The 12,511-nt window shown below is 37.7% G+C and overlaps 1 protein-coding gene across 3 annotated transcripts in view; it reads left to right on the forward strand.

Annotated features, from left to right (window-relative positions):
- itpr1b (inositol 1,4,5-trisphosphate receptor, type 1b) overlaps positions 1 to 12,511 on the forward strand; it is an 84,147-nt gene that overhangs the window by 3,807 nt on the left and 67,829 nt on the right. For all 3 annotated transcript variants that reach the window (XM_065954984.1, XM_020633799.3, XM_065954983.1), the window contains exons 3-6: positions 3,435 to 3,505; positions 10,354 to 10,469; positions 10,738 to 10,824; positions 11,667 to 11,825. In XM_065954984.1, coding sequence (XP_065811056.1) covers positions 3,435 to 3,505; positions 10,354 to 10,469; positions 10,738 to 10,824; positions 11,667 to 11,825 — 433 coding nt within the window. The remainder of the gene's footprint in view (positions 1 to 3,434; positions 3,506 to 10,353; positions 10,470 to 10,737; positions 10,825 to 11,666; positions 11,826 to 12,511) is intronic.

A 12,511-nucleotide genomic window follows, 5' to 3' on the forward strand; every position in this document is an offset into this window, starting at 1 on the left:
TATGCTTTATTTGTAAAGACTTTGCAAATAAAGCATAAAAGTAAAGGAAATTTTGTCTTGAAAGTGTAGTTCAGTGCTGGTTGGGATGGCACACACTGGTCCTGTGTATAGTGGGCCTGACTGTTGTTTTTCTGCGACTTGTCATGTATAGATGGAGGTTGGTTGTGTTGCCGCAGTATTTTACGCTGTTTTTGCGTAGCTTGCATATTTCATGACTCATTTTCCAGTGGGAGGTAGACAGTTTCTCATCCATGCTCGTTTGTTTTGATTTGACACCTCTGTTGCATCATGTAGTATTGTGAACTGCACCATAGGCGAAGTGTCTTTCAAAAGTGCTATCACAGCTTTGTGCCAATATGCATTCTGTAAAATCTTCATTGATGCACATATTTGCCATATTTATTTTTAAATCACAGCCCTAGTGCCAACACATAGCAGTACAATCTTCCTTGTCAATGGAAAGGACCTGAGCTGATGTACCGCTTGTCTATTGTTTTGACTATTCAAAGGGCTTTGAGTAGTCTGTCTTGCCAAATCACCCCAATTGTGTTTGACACTTACTACAGGCGGTACTGAGCCCTTCCTGCAAGCTTTCAGAATCCTTGCTCTTTCACAGTTTAGTGCTGTGCGTCACCTACCATAGCAACAAATGTGTGCACAGCTTTGAAGACAGCAACCATGACAGAGCTCATTTGTCAAATTTCCCATCTCTTATTTTCATGCCTAGTAGTCAGCCACACGCAAGCACACACGCGCACACACGCACACACACACGCGCACACACACACACGCGCACACGCACGCACGCACGCACGCACGCACACACACACACACACACACACACACACACACACAACCCCCTCCATTGTTGTTGCTATAAATAGCACGTTCGTACTAGGTGTTGCTTTCGCTGCCAGCATTCTGAATGTGACCCCTCAGAGACATCTGCAACCACCTTGAACACTACTGGATCTTTAAGCTTCAGACTGAAATGCAGATGGATCCCAGAATGCAGTATAAGGGTTTGTTTGGATAAAGAGGATCCTTTTACACATTATTTTCTTTCTTCCTCTGTCATCATAGTGGTCCTGAATTGCAGTTTACACTGCATGAGCTATAAAAAGATGGAACTGACTGGACTAGCTATAGTACTGTACAAAAGTGTTGTATTTGTGCTGCTCTACTCCTGGTTCCCCTGTTGTGTACAGATAGAATGATGAAACCATCTACAGTATCTCTTTTGCTTCACTCTAAAAATCTCTTTCCTCATCTTCTTAGTCTTTGGATAGTGTTTTCTGCTTCTCCACATGTTTAAAGCTATGATTGCATGGCCCTTTTTTGTAGTGTTTTAGACACTCTCTCACTTGGCCCTAGACAGTTTTAGACTGTCTGACTTAAGGCCAGTGTTTCCAACTCAGGTGTTGTAGAATGTTAATTTCATCCTGCTGTTTATGTTATGCTGAGTTGACACTTCTGATCTGAATACATGCACTACAGTGCATATAACAGTTTTAAATGGAAGTTCTGTTTTTAAGGTCAATTTAACACCTATTACACATCAGCTAGCAGAGTTTTTTCACATTACTATATGTTATGCCACCCATAAAACTGTGGATTAAAACAACATTGCCAGTACATTTGTCACATAGAAGCCCATGCGCAAGTGAAACAAAAAGGGGGCTGACCAATAAAACAAATGCTCCATTTATTACCTTTCAGTGTTCTGGAAAAAAATTAATTAAGCCATTAAAGGAAGAATGTGCGACTTTTTGATCCATGCTGTGGCTCATAGAGGTGGTGGAAAAAATCGATACAGCATAGTATCGCAATATTTTGTGTGGCGATATTATATCGATTGATGGCCGCCAAGTATCGATATTTTATTTTATTATCATTATTATTATTATTATTATTATTATTAATAAAAAAAATAATATATATATATATATATATATATATATATATATATTTTTTTTTTTTTTCACATATATTTTTGTTGTTGCAAGACAAGAGACAATACACTTACGATACAAGAGACAATTACAGTGAGCACAGGCCAGAAAAGGGGTATATTCATGTTTTACGTGTATGTGTGTGGGTGTGTGTGTGTGTGTGTGTGTGTAATAATGTGTTTAATAGACTCTCTGGTGAGGAGTATTAAGATTTTTAGAAAAAAAATCATGTTCAAATTTGATTAGACTGAAATACCAACCAAGTTCATGCAGCCTTTAACAGGGTTTTAGTTTTATCACAGTGTTGGTCAGTCTGTAGGCTTGACTCCCCTTGTGTAGAAATAAAAAGACTGAAGTGAGATGAATAGACTGAGAATTTTTTCTCATTTGACCTAACAGTTCTTGATTTAGTTTAGTTTTGTGGACAAAATATGCCGTTATAAAAGTTAAATCGCAATATATTGTGTCGTGTTTCTCAGCATATCGCAATAATGTTTAAAATCGCGATAATATCGTATCGTGGGGCCTCTGGTGATTCCCACCCCTCGTGTCTCATTTGGTAGAGCAAATAAGCAGTGAGGAGGCTGTTATTCTTCTTTTCTTTAGCCCTTGAATGAAACATCTTTTATACGCGAGCCAAGGCAAGGTGCAAGCCGTCCCGTCCCGTCCATGTAAATCTGATGTTAAAACGGCTTCGACAAAAACACATCCAGCGGGTACTCGCGCTTCTCAAATGTGGTTGACATTCATAACTCAGAGAGACATTTACATAAGATATACTTGATTTCTGCTATATCAATATGTACAATTTTGCATATTCTTCTTTTAACTAATATATTTGAGCACAAGTATGCTTTCTATGGAATGCTGTTTGAACTAAATCAGCAAAAATGATTTTCGCGGGCGCGCTGGTGGCGCAATGGTTAGGGGGCGCGTCCCATGTATTGAGACTCTCGTCTCGAGCGGTAGGCCCGGGTTCGCTTCCACCCGTGGCCCCCTTCCGCATGTCATTCCCCGCTCTCTCTCCCTGGTTTCCGACTCTATCCACTGTCCTCTCTCTGCATTAAAGGCACGAAAAAGCCCAAAATAAATCTTGGGAAAAAAAAGATTTTCGCTCTTCCTTTAAATCACAGAATGAACTGCTAAAGGACTGCAAGAAATGATTGACTTTATTGGATTGACAGTATGTTGCATTGGATTTTAATACCCCAGGTTAAAATAAATCATCATTTTCTTCCTATGCCATGTCAAGATACTGTGAAAAGGCCTCAGTGACTAGAGTGTGCATGCTTTTAGGGGCTATATACTGCGATGGTGTAAATTCCTTCTTTCACTTAAAATAACTTGAAAAGAACATGATAGAACCTCATTAATATATAAATGTTGATGTATGGCAAGTGAAATCTTTTAGAGGGTATTTAGATGTTTATAATGCATGTTTGATGAGTGACTGACTCTTTGTTATGATGTTTATGTTCACAGGCTTGTGGATGACCGCTGTGTGGTACAACCAGACACAGGTGACCTCAACAACCCACCCAAGAAATTCCGAGGTAAGCCTTCAAAAACACTCCTCTTCCTCTTCATAACTTAAAGTTCATGGAATTCTACATTATTGGCAGGGAAAAGGGTGGACTGTAGCCATGCTTACCTGTTTACCAGTAATGCAAATGAGTACCGTTATGTTTTGATGTGCTCACTTAAAAGAAAATGAACATTTGTTAGTTCCACATAACTGTCTGACACATCACATGTTTGATGAATAGATTTATGCACCTGTGTGGTTTTAAACCTCTGATATGTCACTACAGAAACGGTTGATCATCTGACCTTGTAAAACTAAGCAGGATTTATATTTGTTTTCTCTGGTTGTACAATATTCTTGGTTTCCTCCAGAGAAGTTGTTAGTGCAGATATCTTTAAATAGGGGTTAGCAGTCCAATGACCAAGTAACTATGAGTTACATAAAGTGAGGCCTGCTGGGCTGCCAGCTTATGATAGCTGAAAGTGTCAAGCTGAACATCACTCTGCACAGTGAGTGCAAAAAACACTCAACCTGCTCTTATCCAGTAAGCGATGTAATTTTCAAATTCTGTAAATTCGGTCGACTTTTATTTTTTATTTGGGAATCTATAGAAACCAAACAAATCAGAGTATAATGTACACTTAATGACTGCATGACTATATTCTAATTTTTTTTTGTTTATTTCAACATGGATTGACATATAAGGGGCCCATCATTTACTATCATGTACCTTTATTCTTCTACAATCTGATGGAGTCACTGGGATCATTTGGTCCCCAATTTAATAAATTCTCCAGTGTTTCCCACACATAGATGATACCTGGGCGGGCTGCCGTGCAGCATAACAAAACTCCCGTTTGAAAAAAAATACCCTCTCCACTCCTGCGGAGATCAAACGCAGCAAAATCAAGAGAACAGAGAGAGTGAGAGAGAGAGAGAGAGAGTGAGAGAACAGGCGCACTGTCTGTACATCCCTCTTGTAAATGCACCGAGGTGCTTTGCTCATATCAAAACTAAAGCTTCTCATGGCTTTGTTTTAATATTGTTAATGTACAGCTGCTTGCTGCTGATGCTGTGATGAACTCCTATAAATAACGGAATATTGAGTGGAACTTTTCAAAATGCAAGGCGATGTTTGTTGCAAAAACTAAATTAATTTAGAGGGAAAAAACACAATTGATATAAATACAAACCTAATATTAAATATACCCTAAGATAAAAGTACAAAAATATTATGTTGGCCCTTCCACCCCCCAGCTGCGAACTCCACCGCTCAGGTATCGCGTCATTCTGTGGGAAACACTGATTTTCTGAACCCGGACTCTGTAATATGGAGCTGCACATGTAGATCATACAACCTAAAGCTGGGGTAATTGGATTATGACAGCCAGAGTCAACCACGCCAGCTACCTGCCTTTACAGATTAGCATTCAAAACATTGTGTTAACCTTTACATGGATAATTTGCAGACATATGGCTTTTTCAAATATGATATGTTTGGCTTTGTTGAGAGTCTTAGTGCGGTTGTTTTTTGTTGGTTTGATTCAGCTTTCTTTATTATCATTTAAAATGTTATACAACATAGTGCAATAAATGCAATTGGAATGATCTAAATAATTAGTTTATTCTGCTTGGTGACCTGATAGCATGATAGTTTGATATTAACAGAAATTTGACTCATTGCTTTAATGACTCATTGCTGAATTAAATTATGTCAGCTGCTTCATGGTTTGCTGGTTGAAGGTTTTCACTGGTTCTACACACCTGAAGTCCACCTGGTTACAAGTTGCATGTCTCTGACACTGCACAAAACACATGATTCAAACTGACTGTCTGCATCACATTACATCTCACAGGTTTTTTCTGTTTTTCTGGTCACTCTGGTATTGCAGCTTCTTAATGTAGCAGGGTTTCTGTTCTGACAGTCTGTCAGGGTGTGCTACGCTGCATGTCAGTTAAAGATGTAAACAACAGAATTCTTCTAAAAAATTGCAGTGTGAGTTCATCCCTTCAATTACAAATCACATCTGGGTTGAGATGTCATCTGTGATCGATGATTCCCTTTACAACAGTAGACTTCTGCACAACATGTAATCCACAAAGTAGCCTTTTTGTATGAAGCTAACAAGTTGTATAAAGATTTAAATTCTCAGCCAAGAAGGCACCAACTTCAAAATGTATTTCACATTTCTACTACATATATGTAGTCAATGTCAATACAGATTCATGTTTCAACGGGTGAAGTATCCCTTTAACCTAAGCATTAAGGAATTGGCATGTTAGCTGTAATTTGAATCATGCTTTATTTTTTTCAGATTAATCTTGTTGATGAATATGTGTTCAGTGTAAAAAAAAAATCAAAAAAAAATCAATGTAAGGATTCAATATTAACGACTTGAGACCAGATGCGGCTTGTTTGTGATGTTTTTCTGAAACATTTTACATATAGAGACAGCCTTTTGTTCACCTGCCGTTTACTCATATATAAATGACTTGTATTGAAAAGTATTAACTTTGTTTTTTCTTATGGAAGGTAAAGACCATTACATAATTTATTACAGAACACTGTTGTGTAACTTCTGTTAAAAAAAACAACAGCTCATTTTGAAGACCTTAATAGATTCATAACTGGTTAGGTTGATAGCGGGAAGGGAGAGAGCTTTCATTGATTTGTAGCTACACAGACTTTTTATTTGAGAGAGAGCGGTACACTTTGCTGTTTTTGAGTTGATGTCAACAGATAAATGTATAGGCCTATGTGAGTTTACTACACAATAGAGACACTAAGACCATGCAGGGACATTCAGCTCTACCTCCTGTCTTTTCTACGTTGTTTTCTATGATTTGTTAGTCTTTAAAAATGAATTTATGCGAGGCTATGAAAATAGATGTGACTCTCTCACAAGCTGTGGCAGTAACTTTGGATGAGAAGGATGAAGGAGAGGTGGACATACATCTTTAAGAAATTGACTGACTTTTACCTGTGTGAAAGTAGAGTCCATGTCCTCAGCATGATGCAGCCCTCTCTCTGTCTCATCCATACGTACATGCATGTAGTTCTCAGCCAGTGTTTCCCAACCTTTTTCCCTTGGAGCCCCCCTACTTGTACCTTTTAGAAAAGCTGAGCCCCTCAGGAGCCACATGAAAAAAAATAATTTGTTGTCAAAAAGATCAACCAAATAAATACATAAACTATCCAAAAATCACAATAACTTCTATATTTCTATATATACACAATAACTAAATTCCCATAAAAAGACAATGTAAGAGCAGAGAGAATGACTACCAGCTCACAGAAATCTCTTTCAAAATGAGGAAGTAATGGTAACAAGTGAAGCAACTGTATGCTATTCTTACTGCAACAAACCACAGCACTCTCCTTCTGAGGTTCGGTGTCTAACTGTACATTTTTTACTAATAACAACAGCTCATAATAACATGTGTAGTCAACCTAAAAAATACTTTCCTGCAAATTCAAATTCTGCTTAAGTCCATAAAGAGTCTTTAATACTATGTAACGCTTTGTTGATAGTTACAGGCCAACACACCATCACACTACTATATTTACATGAAAGATTTTGAATGTAGTTTGGTGCCAGTAATTTGTCACTTGCCTAAAAAACCCTTTCTGGTGGTTTCTTCTTTATTGATGTCATTTTCTGTTCCTTCACTGGTTGTTGGGAGTGTTTTGACCTATTCCTTACACATACTAACAATTCACCTGTTTTTCTTCTTGATGCACATGTGTTACAGTTTTCATGTATTCAAGGTTTTTCCTTAAAGAACTTTTTTTCTTTTTTCTTACACTAACCTAAAGATGTAAGCAATAACTGTGTGTCGTTTGTTTGCCTGTATGTGTGCTGAGCAGCAGTAAGGTAACTGTGTTACAAAAACGAAACATCTTCACTTGTCAATGTCTAACTGAGCTATTCAAATCATATTCAAAACTGAGGTTTATGTCCACACACCCAAAGTAACTGCAGAGTAACCCAGTCCAAGACTACAACTGAAGCCTGTACATTCAAACGGTCTCATACAAAGCACAATTAGACCTTAACTGATTTTCAACTTATTGTAATTAAAAAATGCATGTCGACACATGTTGCTTGCTATGTCCTTGCTAAAGACTCTTTAATTCAAGGACATGTAGTTGCATGACACATGAAAAATGTGAATTTTTTTTGAGTAAGGTCGTAATTCAAAGGGTTAATATGTGTTTTTTGATTCAATTTGAAGTCCCAACTTCCTTACTCATGCCAGTGTTAAGCAGAAGCAAAGTTGACAGTACAAGGAGAACTAAGTCCTTCCATCCGTGTTGAGTATTAATAGCACACTTAAGCTATTTAAAACAATCTGTACTGCAGGGAGTAGTAAAGCAGCAGTTTAAATCCTCTCTGATACTAGTGGCAGATATACAGGAAATCTTTTGTGTGTTTGTAAGTTTATTTACTCAAATACAGTTGGATTGCGTCTTAATTGCCTAATGTATTTAGGTTCTTTTTTAAAGCTGGCAAGATCAACTGAGACCATTCTTAGAAATTACCTTTTCATATCCCTTGGTGTTAATATCGTCAATTTGCCATAGAACTTAAAACAAAGCCTGCTTTGGTGGTCACTCCTTCTCCGCTTCCTGAATAATAATAAACCTGGAACGTAAGCATACATTATTGTAACAAAGATACTGTATTTTTGCCGTACTTTGCAGCCATTTTCAAGTTGCCAGTTAGAGCATTAATTTGACTTTCCACTTTGATGATTATTTGTTTATTTTAAACCCCAATGTTCACACCAGGAGGAAAAGAGTTTATCCTCTTGAGAGCGTCGAAGGTATTCAATAAATTTCAGCTCGAATTCCCCTGACTGTGTTCTTTCTTTCTGCTACTAAAGAACATTTTAAAAAAAAATCGACCCCACTTTTATCACTCCATAGCTTACAGTTCAAGTGACAGTATAAAGCATCCAATTTGAAGAGCAGTAGATGTAGCACTGCACAATATATACACTGCAGAGTGATGCAGTACCACCCTTTAACCATCTGCTACCTGGTCTGTTACATGTGACCCTGTTTTATTGTAAGAAGACTGAACAGTTAATTGTGAAGTTTATTTAGCAGTTCACATTAACTAAGACTTATTCAAATTAGAATGAATTGATGAAGAAGAAAGAGCTCCATTTCTTTACACAGTTCAGCAGCAGCATTATGTTCTATCTTAATTGTCCCTTCAATATTTTGACATTATATTTAACTGTGTTGCATAATGTGTCTTGTTTTCTTTTTACATTTTTTGTTCATCACTCTTAAGGTTTGAACTGTAAACTCACTCTTTGCCAAATGCTTCCCAGCCCATGACTTCCACATACTTTCTGCATAACCCCAATTGCTCATTCCTGGCAGACTGAGATTCTCCTAGTGCCCCAATTCCAGTATTTGTCCTTGGCCTTGTCTCTTCCTCTTCTCTTCTTCTCTTCTCCACCCCATGATCCCACCTCCACTCCCACCCCCACTCCCCCCACTCCATGTTAATCCCAGGTGACTTGTGTGCTGGCTTTTCTAATGGATGTTTCTGTAGTGGCCATTTTTACCCCAATTACAAGAAAATAAGAAGTAGTTAAACTGTACGAGGTGATGACTATCAATCAATACATTTTTTTTTCATATCTATGTGCAGTGTAGTGTGATCTTAAGTAAATAGTATGGTTCCCTTAAAAATTTGCTTTCACTATAAACTGTGGAAGCAGACGTACACGTACACAACAAGTCAGTCATCAGTTAGTATATGAACTCCACAGCCGCCTGGAGTATTTTTAACAGGGCAAAAAACGAACAAAACAATCTGTGGGATTTACACATAGAAGTTACGAAACATCAGTATCATAACTGTGCTGCAATAATCTAAACTCTGCTTAACTGCTCGCTTGTCACATCTGATGATCGCATCATTTGCAGCATATGGAGACCTGGATCATGTATTGTTGCAGGCTGGGCACGACAATCAAGGACAGATTGTGTCCCATATTTAGTCAGGAAAGGAGCATGACGGACAGACGGATAGACCTGCATTATATCTCATCTCATTGCGAATCATCTTTATATTCAGTGAGCTGTGACACTGTAAACTCTCAACAACAGTTTGTGGACCTCAGTATTACTCATGCCATTACCCTACTCCTCCTGTATGGAGAGATAGGGACCCATTGACTTTTTCACAGCTCTTTTTGTTTTATTTTCGTGTCAAAATATGTAGACGGTGTGCCACTTCTACCAGGCAAAGTTTGTACTCGTCCTGTTTTTTGTTCATTTTTTTTGAAGGACAACTCTGATGGCTGCAGACGTGTCTCTATCTTTCTACAGATCCCAATCCTACAGAGGCACAACTAATTTACTTTACCTGCTCTTAGCATTGATGCTTTCTTCTGCCTTTTTAATATAATGTCAGCCAGCAAATAGCTTTCAGATGCCCTACAGCCACCATCTGTCAGGAATCACATACAGGCCAACACCAATATATATTTTTAAGAGCATAAAAGTCCCATGAACACTTAGATTTTAACTAAGTGACTTTTTAAATATTGGAAAATCAAGATCCATGCTGATTTCACATTGTTTAATTTTTGTAAAGATTCAGATTAAAGACGCTGCCTGCTGTTGCTGACAAAACACTTCTTTCCAAAGGTTACATTTTGAGTGCTATTTGTTAAATTGAATCTGATTTCTTGTGTTTGGGATTTGTCTGTTATTGTCTTGAATCAAAATCTTGCTGTTGTCTTTCAGTAGCATCTTTTAAGATAAGCTTAGAAGTCTTATACCATATGAGGAGGTTTAGCTCTTGACTTTTCTCTTCTTGTACCTTTCCTTTTTTTTTTTTTTTTTACCAGACTGCCTTTTCAGATTGTGTCCTATGAACAGATATTCTGCACAGAAACAGTTCTGGAAGGCAGCTAAACCTGGAGGAAACAGCACCACTGACACAGTCCTCCTCACCAAACTCCATGTAAGTGTCCTCTTCACCTTTGCTGCTGCTCTATGCATTTTGTAATAGAGAAGACAATTAGACAATTTTAGTGACTAGAAACTAAAGACTAGTTCTATATAGAATTTTGTATTTCTATTTTGAATACAATTTGAATAATAGCTAGACCTGGGATGAGTGAAAACCTTCATGGATATCATTTCTGTAGCATCATACTTTCTAGATATAGACTTTATGAAAGCCCTCTGACTTCTAATACCTGCCTGTTCTTTCCTGCTCCGGGTTTTAGCACGCTGCTGACCTAGAGAAGAAGCAGAATGAGTCTGAAAATCGCAAGCTGCTGGGGTCAGTCATCCAGTATGGAAATGTTATACAGGTGTGTTCAGTAGAGATAAGGTGCTTTGGTAGATAACCCTGCAGCACCATGTATGGCATTGTGTGCTGAATAATCTTGTCTATAGTTAAAACTTTCATCAGAGAGTTTTGAATAACAGCTTCATCAAAAAAAAAAAAGTCCTCTGTTTTAATACCTTATCTCACTTTGGTCCTTATCAGTGAATAGTTTGCACACATGTATGAGATCATGTTAAACCAAGAATGGCAAAGCATTCCTACTGTATGACGTACACAAAGAAGACAGTGCACAAAGTGTTAGATGTCCTTGTTGCAATGAACTTTCATTCTAGTTATACAATGAACAATTCTTGGTTTCTGGTTTGCAAGAACAACCGTAGAAATAGTTTAAAACATAGATATTATGTCCTTGCATTGTAACTCTATCTTTACAGCATACGTTGGATTATCTAACACATTTTGCATGAAAGCCTTAAGTGGTCTGTTCTGTAAGTCACTTGTTCCAACATTTATCATGTTGTAGGATTAGGGTTGGGCTGCTAGTTTTGTCTGATGGTACGCACACAATATGAATAGCTTGGGCGACTCCTGTTAAGTTGGTAATTACTTATTTTGTGGTCAAGAGACGGTCATTTAATTTTAGCTCGTGAAAAATATTTGAAGATAAGCGATTTCAAGGACATAAATATTTTAAGGGGCAATAAGGATACTGAAGTTACATATTTCACTGACTGTTCCCATGAGTCAAGATGTGCCAGATGTGACATATTTCCTTCGTTGTACCAGTTCTGTAATTTTTCCCACTACCTGCATTATGCCATTAAGAGAAGCCATGTGTAACACTGATTTTTGTTATGCCAACAGTTGCTGCACTTGAAAAGCAATAAATACCTGACGGTGAACAAGCGTCTACCTGCACTGTTGGAGAAAAATGCCATGAGAGTGACACTAGACTCCGCGGGAAATGAAGGTTCCTGGTTCTACATCCAGCCTTTCTACAAGCTGAGGTCCCTGGGAGACAGTGTGGGTAGAGTGGGCTGTGGGATTCAAGAGAATTATGCTCAGAAGGAGACATTTATGATGTATTTTTAAACCTTTTTAGTGTTGGGATTCAAAAGTGACTTGGACTAGCTTTAAACTGTATTTTAACCAAATTAGTCATTTTGCAGTTTGGTCGGAATTGAACATAGAAGTGCATTTTCATACACTTAAGTTTGAGTGGAATGTTTTTCTCCTTGCCCACAAAGGCTAACTGATACAGCATATGACACAACAACTTCAAACAAGACTAGTTATCTACACTCTACCTGCATTCTAGTAACAGAGAGCGTCCAATCATGTTTCAGCACCATCGTACAGGCTGCTTTATTCTTTCATTTTTCATTTATTTTGAACATATTTTAAAAGTAAAATAAAAATATACATTACAAACAAAGCAAACAACAATCAAAGCATACTTTCTGTAGTGGCTCGATTTTTTTCTTAACTAGTCTGTGTTCGAAAAGGGTGTAGGATGAAGTGAAATAAGTTATCCAGTCCTACCCCTTTTAATGGTTGCATGTCATGTTTGACACGTGAGGCTTAATGATGAAGAAGACCTTTTTTGGTGAAAACATAAAAGATGATGCTCAAATTGAATGCTCTGACTGAACAATTAGTTGTATAGCTGCACTGTAAGAGATGGAGTCACCAGCTTTTAATAAGAAAGA

Source organism: Labrus bergylta, chromosome 5 (assembly GCF_963930695.1).
Source record: "Labrus bergylta chromosome 5, fLabBer1.1, whole genome shotgun sequence".
Taxonomy (NCBI): Eukaryota; Metazoa; Chordata; class Actinopteri; order Labriformes; family Labridae; genus Labrus; species Labrus bergylta.